Source organism: Octopus bimaculoides, chromosome 17, assembly GCF_001194135.2.
Source record: "Octopus bimaculoides isolate UCB-OBI-ISO-001 chromosome 17, ASM119413v2, whole genome shotgun sequence".
Taxonomy (NCBI): Eukaryota; Metazoa; Mollusca; class Cephalopoda; order Octopoda; family Octopodidae; genus Octopus; species Octopus bimaculoides.
In genome coordinates, this window is record NC_068997.1 from 487,240 (window position 1) to 496,111 (window position 8,872).

Sequence of the window (8,872 nt, forward strand, 5' to 3'; positions counted from 1 at the left end):
CTTAAGTACTCTGTCACTTACTCTAACGACCTCGATTACCTTATCCACCCATTTCTCTGCTAGAAGTATTCCTACGCCCCCGACCCCGTCAGTGTTCCCTGCCCAGAAAATCTTGTACCTGTGTTCTTTGCCTGTGAGGAACCTCGCAGAACCTCCTCTCCATCTTACTTCCTGGATGCAGCACATATCTATGCGTCTCCGTTCAAGTATCTCAACAATTTCACCAGATCTACCTTTCAGCGTGCCAATGTTGAGAGTGCCAATCCTAACAATGTGGGTGTTGGGGGTGTGGGCCTGTAGCCTGGTATGGGGAAAAGCAGTGTCGTGTACCTGAAAAGAAAACTTGCAATTGGCAGAATTCATAAGCAAAACAGTACCTACAGCCTGCAAACATTACACAAACTTTATGCGCTGATCTATATAATATTGGTTTCAAATTTTGGCACAAGGCCAGCAAGTTCCAAAGAGTGGGTAAGTCAGTTAGATTGACCCAAAGTTCAACTGGTACTTATTTTATCGACCCTGCTCAGTGAAATTTAAACACAGAACATAAAGCATTTTGTCCAGCATGCTAACAATTCAACCAGCTCACCGCTTTATTGATTTGTAAAATATTAAAGACTCAGCTGCCTACACAAATCTCCACCCATAAAAGATAAAGGTAAGGAAGAGATATTCAGTGCATACTAGGTGTTTCTAATTTTGGCACAAGGCTAGTAATTTTGATGAGAGGGTGCTAGTTGATTGCACCAACCCCTGCACTTGACTGCTATTATAATTTTATTGACCCTGAAAGAAACAGTAGGAGTCATTTTTGTTGACACTCTTATGATTCTGCCAAGCCACTGCTCTTATTCAATGTAAAATAATCAAAGAATTAAACTTATTTTTCTCCAATATTTATTAAATCTTCACAACACTATATAGTGCAGTTACTGCACCAAAGTACAAAACAGTCTGAATATCTATTTGATTCAGACCAATACTGTTACAGGTCTATGTACACAAACAGAGAAATACAAACAAAACATTGACATTACTTTGATAAGTCTATATCTCATCTAGGAGTGGCAAAGTTGTGTTTTATTTTCAGGAAAAAATAACAAATTATAAAAATACCTCAAAAAGAAAAACAAAAAATGACTCAAAAAAGAAATAACATAAACAAGAAAATATTCAATTTGTGATGAACAATAAACCAACAATTTGATATTTATCTTTCATCTTGATTAATGTCATAATTATTATTATTCCTTCAACGTATCCAATGGTGACACCAGTAACTAATCTAAGGAATGAAATTTCAATATCAAATCTTCATAGCCAATCTTTCAGGAATGTAGAACTTTAAAGGATGCCATAGTGAAGGAAATATAACCCTTTGAATGTAAAGCACCACAGTAGCTCAAGGTAACAAGATCAAAATTATTGGTATCATCGGAATTCTTCAGCAGAAAACATACCCTGGAAAAAAAAAGAAAAAAAAAAAAGGAAGAAATTAAATGTAAAATGAAGAAAAGGAATAAGGTATTAGAGCAATATCTTATAATTTACTACTTGTCTGAAATGACAAGACTTCTAAATCCTAGTGTGGTGTAGTGGTTAAGGTATTTGGCTCACAATCATAAGGTCACGAGTTCAATTCCCGGCAACGTGTTGTGTCCTTGAGCAATACACTTTATTTCATGTTGCTCCAATCCACTTAGCTGGTAAAGATGAGTAGAACCTATATTTCAAAGGGCCAGCCTTGTCATACACTGTGTCACACTGAATCTCTCTGAGAACTATGATAAGAGTACATCTGTCTGTGGAGTGCTCAGCCACTTGCATGTTAATTTCACAAGCAGGCTGCTCTGTTGATCGGATCAACTGGAACCCTCACTGTCGTAAACAATGAAGTGCCATATATATTCTATTATGTTTTAATACAAAGTAGATTATGTATGACAGTGAAAGCAGCAGTTAAACAGGTATGTCTGCTGCCTCTTAGAATCCCTACTGTCCACTAACCTGGTGTTTATTAGATGAAAGAACAATTTCTCCATAGATAGGCTGCCAGTCTACAGTAGGAAGAATGAAACACAGTATTGTCAAATAATGAATCTCTTACAAATGCCACTGCATAGCCAGTTTACAGCATTCAATTGCTTTGCAGTATCTTCTTTGAGAGGTAAGCCTCTTTGTCAATGATAATGCAGTAATGGAAGAAGATACAATCATCCAAATCCTGTTCTTATCAAAAGATATACAGTCTATCTTGCTAAGAACATAAATACCTACATCAGGGATTGAACTTGTATCCATTGTAAAAGTGATCTTGAAGGCTTGCTATGCAGGCAAATTGAATGGCGAAAAAGGAAATTTATAAAGATGTACAGACTGATAAAACTATTTCACTCAGTTATTCAAGTAATCAGGAATATCCTTATTGATACAGTTTGTCATAAAGATGTTAGCTGAAAAATTGTTTTACAGATTACAAGTGCTGAGATCGTATCTTCTCATGCACAAAACTTGTTATGGATCAAATACTTTGGCTAAACCCCGGCAGCTACTGATCGATACAGTCTAAATCAGTCACGCACAAACTCCGACCTGTAAACCGCATATGGGCCATGAGACTGTCTGAATGGCATGCCAACAAAAAATTACATTTTAATTTTTTTTTTTAGCAGTGTGGCTCACCTGATGAGCCATGTTTCATAGGGTCCAGTTCTCAAGAAAGGTTGTCTATACCTGATCTAAAAACAAAGACACACAAAAATTTTGGAGACAGATCAATTGAAGACTTAAGTCACATATTCTTGACCTTATGCCCTACACCTTTCCCCTTGTTTAAATGTATTAAATTGAAAAAAAGAGAAAAATAATAATATATGTGTCTATGCAATAAAACTATTGCAGACTTAAAAAAAAAAAACAGGCTCTTACCTTGGCTCTTCTAAGAATAGAATCTTTACTAGGGTCATAGGGGTGATCTTTACTTGGAATTTCTAGGACAGCAGGGATTGGTAAAGTGTGCGAATCAATAGCATGACGGATTAATTCAGCAATCTGTACCAAAAAAAAAATAAATAAACACAACTAATTATGCTTTTGCTTTAGGTAATTAAATGACCAAAAAATGCAACATGTTTTTCCGCATTTTATACTCCAGTTACTTTTTTTCAAGTTGGAAAGGATGGAGAAGTGTATTGAAGGGGACAAAATTATGTGTACCTACTAAACTTTTCAATGGTAAAAGGAAATCATTTATAGCATCTTGGAGAAAGAAGAGTGAAATTTTAAAAAATTTACCTTGAGGAATAGCACAAGCCATAGTTCACTAATCCAAAACCGACCGAGTGAAGGTGGTTAGGGTTATCATATTGGTGGAACAAAATGATTTATTTAATCTCTTTATCTTTAATTTATTTCAGTCATTTTTTGCGGCCATGCTGGGGCAATAACTTGAAGAAATCTAGTCAAATGAATCGACTTCAGAACTTTTTTTTTAAGCCTGGTACTTACTTTAATGGTCTCTTTTGCAAACCCACTAACTTACTGAGATGTAAACACACTAACACTGCTTGTCAAGAGGTAGTGGGGAGACAAACTCAGACATGAAGACATGCACACACACATATATACAACAGGCTTCTTTTCAGTTTCCTTCCACCAAAACCACTGCCATGCAGTAGAACTGAACCCAGAAACATGGTTGAGAAGCAAACTTTTTTCCCACACAGTCACGCCTGCAGGAAGCAGATATATCCACATAAAATATCATTACTTTTGACTGTAGCAAGTAATAATTTTATATAGCAAGCTTCTTTTGAGGAATGTCGTTTGAAACTATTTTCTGTTGCGATATATCAGGTTTATTGAGACAGCATGACTTGCAGAAAATACCAATTCTATTTATTGGTAGATATTTAACATCATTCCTAGAATAACAATGAAATTTAATTTTGCGGTTAATGGCTTTAAGTGCAAATTATGGCTCAGTAACATCATTGTTTCTTTCATCGTTTGAACTGAAAATTAGAAATATCGGGCTTGCAAAATTACTTGTCCTAATGCTTCCAAATTTACAAAATGCCACTCCAACAACATAATAACTGGATGTACAACATTTTGTTAATTGTTTTATCATAAAGTATGCAATTGGAAATGAATCTTGCCCAGAAAACAGCAGAATTTATTTTTTGGAATTGTTAGAAAATGTTTGCAAATTCATGTTCCACACATGGGATTTCATATAAATATGCAAAAATCCACCAAAAATTAAAATTTATGGCACTTGATTTAAGGGCTATTTACGTGTTATTTTTTAGCACATCTCATACCCTCTTTGTTTGTATGTCAGTGTGATGTGTTGATGTTTTTCAATATCTTTCTCCCCATAATGGTCTATTGCTGGGGTTTAAGGCAAACATTCAGACTGTCCATATTTTAAACTGTGATTTAAAAAAAAATTTCGAAAAATTTTAAAAAATCTTTTTTCCTCATCATCGTTATTTAACGTCCACTTTCCATGCTGGCATGGGTTGGACGGTTTGATGAGGGCTGGCAAGCCAGAAGGCTGTACCAGGCTCCAATCCAATCTGGCAAAGTTTCTACAGCTGGATACCCTTCCTAACGCCAACCACTCAGAGAGTGTGGTGGGTGCTTTTTACATGCCACCGGCACGAGCGTCAGTCAGGCGGTACTGGCATCGACCACGTTTGGATGGTGCTTTGTATGTGCCACCAATATGGGAGCCAGTCAGGAAATGATCATGCTTGAATAGTGCTTTTGACGTGCAACTGGTACGGGTGCTAATCAGGCGGTACTGTCATCGGCCACGACAACAATTTCACTTGCCTCAACAGGTCTTCACAAGCACAGTTTATTGCTGCACTGGCATAGGCCACAGTTAAGGTCACACTTGGTTTGCCGGGTCTTCTCAAGCACAGTATATCTTGTCAATTCCTCGGTGAGGACCAATATTCAAAGGTCGTGCATCACCACCTCATCCTAGATCTTCCTGGGTGTACCTCTTCCACAGGTTCGCTCTACTGCTAGAGTGCGACACTTCTTAAGTCCAACTTTTTTCTCAGGGCGCTTACATGTCCTTAGCAGTCACGGCCCATGTTTCACTGCCATGTAACATAGCTGTTCGTACACATGCGTCATACAGTCTACCTTTTACTCTGAGCGAGAGGCCCTTTGTCCCCAGCAGAGGTAGGAGCTCTCTAAACTTTGCCCAGGCTATTCTTATTCTAGCAGCTACACTTTCAGAGCATCCACCCCCGCTACTGACTTGGTCTGCTAGGTAACAGAAGCTATCAACTACTTGTAGTTTGTCTACCTGGAATGTAACAGAAGCTGTTTTCTGCACATTTTCAGTGTTTATAGCACCTGAGCATTTGCCACATTCAAAAACTATCTTCCCAGTTAGCCTTCCTTTGATATTGCTGCACCTCTTATGTGTCCATAGCTTACACTGGGTACATCTTATGGAGTTTCTACCTATGCCTTTTCTACAGATCGAGTAGGGCCATCTACCTGAAGGGATTTGTGGTTTGTCTGCCTTCCTACCTATTAGGACTTTGGTTTTAGCTAGGTTGACTCTAAAGACCCCTTCAATTCTAATCCTTGCTTCCACACTTGAAACCAGAGGTTGCAATGTGTTGGTGTACTCTTACACGGCGGTGCATCAGCATGGCCGCAGCTCTAAGCTGAAACTATAAACAAACAATTATTAAGGTGGCAAAGTGGCAGAATTGTTAGCACACCAGACAAAATGCTTAGTGGCATTTCATCAGTCATTACACTCTGAGTTCAAATTCTACCAAAGTTGACTTTGCTTTTCATCCTTTTGGGGTTGATAAAGTAAGTACCAGTTGAGTAGTGGGGAAGAGATGGGAGAAGAGAAGTGTCAATGTAAACGGCTTCCCCTCCCCTCCCTTCAAAACTGCAGGGCCTGTGCCAAACTTTGAAATTCTTATTATTAAGGTGACAAGCTGGAAGAATCGATTGAGCATCAGATGAAATGCTTAGTGGTAGTCCTAACTTTACAGTCTGAGTTCAAATTCCATTGGAGTCAACCTCTTGCCTTCCATCCCTCCAGGGTCAATAAAACAAAGTACCTGTCAAATACTGGTCAATGGTATCAACTAATTTCATCACGTCAAAATTGCTAGTTTTGTGATATTATTATTATTATTATTGAGAGGGCAATGCATGCCATCATGACTATCTGTTTGATAAGGGTACACCAGGCACATGCATCACAACCATATGTGTGCAACACGGTGACCTCATATCAAAATAAACAGTGCATGACCTTCAGGTGGTGTCCAGTTAGAATATTCTTCAGGTCAAGTAGCCCATCCTGGTCAAAAGGTTCCTGAATAAGGGTCTTTAAGGATGATGAATGAAACATGTTTCCAGCATCAGAATATATATATGTGGATGACTGTGTAGCTTCTTGACTGATGAAGTTAATCCCTTACCTCATTTACCACTACCACTTAATTCATGGGTCCCTTTAGCAGTGTTCACACTATTGCAAATATTTGGGCAAGGCCCCTGGTCTTAGGATAACTTTCTCATTTCCTTCTAGGAGTGTTAAAAAGGCTATAAATACAAACCTTCTTTCAACTAATCCATTAAAAATAAAATTCATTTGAAATATCAGATTTCCTTTGTTGAGAATAAAGTAATCCGTATGTTAGACAGTTTTATCAAGCATAAGAGGTAAAGAAAGAAAGGTAAGAATCCACTTACATTTTGGTTTATCAGAATAATTGCTATGTCTGCACGCAATAATAATGCACGGAAAAACTCTTCTATTTCACTGATACTGGTGTCTATAAAAAAGAAAAAAATGAAATGGTAATTTTATAAGACATTTCAAAATAGTTCCGAAATTACAACTCTAAGAATGTTTTATTTGCCACAGGGACATACAAAAACAAACATTACAAGACTTAATTGAAAATTGGTTTCTTTACAAAGCACAAAGTTTATTTTCTGTTTTTTTAGTAAATGAGAAATGTGACATTAAAGGTTCTCTCAAATGAGAGAAGCGGTTACATCAAGGACTGAAACTGTGTGAGTCTCAACTTGTTATTAGCTAATCTATTGTTCTATGACACTCATTATACAACTACATAAAATATTGGTTTCAAATTTTGGCACAAGGCCTGCAATTTCAGGGAAGGGGCTAAGTTAATTACATTGACTCCAGTGCTTGACTGGTACTTGTTTTATTGATCCTGAAAGGATGAAAGGCAGATTCAATCCCAGCGACATTTGAACTAAGATGTGAATACTGACAAAATGCTGCTAAGCATTTTGCCTGGCATGCTGATGATTCTGCCAGCTCACCAACTTAAAAACAACATAAGATATTACATAGAAAAATGTTTCATGGTTGAAATTGATAAAATATGTAACAGACACTGGGTGCTTAACCAATATAGAATTGATATGACTTGATGGCAATTACATTTGGAATGGCAAGAAACAATAGTAGTTACACATTATATAGAATTAGAATATCATCAGCTTATGTTGAAAATTTGGGAAATGACATACCATGAAAAGTAAGATTTATTAGCTTATACCTTTTTAATAAATGGTTTATGTATATTTTCACCTGTATTTCATTTTTTTTAATACTTTAGTATTGGTTTTTAGGTGGTTATCTTTTTAAAAAATTGTTATGCTGTTAGACATGCTTGCTGAGACCGTCATAAAGTTGAATAAAATCAATTGAAGCTGAGGTTTAGTTTCCTCTATTCATTTCTTTAAAATGATATAACACTGAAAAAGATGTTAATTGAATAATCTAAGTTGAAGTACGCCTGTATACTGTGCAGCTCAGAGAGAAATTATTAATCATCATAGTCATAAGGAATCACTAACCAGATAATTAACAGTAATTATATTATTTTGGTCTTGAAATTGAAATGTAAAAAACATAGTAGTTACTTTTATTAACAACCAGAAAGTTCTGTTGTCTATTCTTGTTGAGTTCACCAATTCCACCAAGGAGGAAGCCAACACAGGTATCCTGTCAAAGTGTAAATTTTTGAAATATTAAAATTGATTAATTTCAAAATATAGAATAGGGATCAAATGATATAATGAAATAATACTCCTTTAATTCATATAAGTTTTTCCTACCAGTTTGTAAAGAATTATTTCCAAAATATAACATTCCTAAAGTATTATGAAGGGGTACTGAAAAGTTCCTGGCTTTGGGTCAAAGAAAATACATACTCAACATATTCCTCTTTCAGATTCACACACCTGTAGCAGTGGCCCTTCAGTTTTCCGAAGTCCTGTAAAAGAACTTGCAAGGTTGGGTATCCAACCAAGCCTTTCACGATACTCTTAAAGCCAAGAACTTTTCAGCACCCTTTGTAAGTATTAAGCACATCTTCAGTTTTTGAAGGCCCTTCAAGATAGAGATAGGTATAACTGAGCATAACTGAAAGGATTGATGGTGATAGAAGCAATACAAAGTTAAGGAAGAATTTCTAGAGATGAGGTTAACTAGCAAGTTAGTTTTTGTTTGTGGCAGATGTTCAGGTGCAATAAAGACTGCAAACAAACAGGAAACAACTTCTATCTCATTCCAGGGTGAAAAACTAGAGGTAGTCGATAGCTTCCGCTATCTGGGCGACCAAGTTAGTAGTGGGGGTGGGTGCGCTGAAAGTGTAGCTGCTAGAATAAGAATAGCCTGGGCAAAGTTTAGAGAGCTCTTACCCCTGCTGGCGACAAAGGGACTCTCACTCAGAGTAAAAGGCAGACTGTATGACGCATGCGTACGAACAACCATGCTACATGGCAGTGAAACATGGGCTGTAACTGCTGAGGACATACGTAAGCTCGCAAG

The 8,872-nt window shown here is 36.9% G+C and overlaps 1 protein-coding gene across 1 annotated transcript in view; it reads right to left on the reverse strand.

The window, feature by feature from the left end:
- Positions 1-883: 883 nt before the first annotated feature.
- Positions 884-8,872, reverse strand: part of LOC106883228 (V-type proton ATPase subunit F) — a 21,102-nt gene continuing 13,113 nt past the window's right edge. Inside the window, exons 2-5 of the mRNA XM_014934157.2 lie at positions 7,963-8,044; positions 6,754-6,836; positions 2,932-3,054; positions 884-1,464 (exon numbers count right to left, since the gene is read on the reverse strand). Of these exons, the coding sequence (XP_014789643.1) occupies positions 1,435-1,464; positions 2,932-3,054; positions 6,754-6,836; positions 7,963-8,044 (318 nt within the window). The 3' untranslated portion in view covers positions 884-1,434. The remainder of the gene's footprint in view (positions 1,465-2,931; positions 3,055-6,753; positions 6,837-7,962; positions 8,045-8,872) is intronic.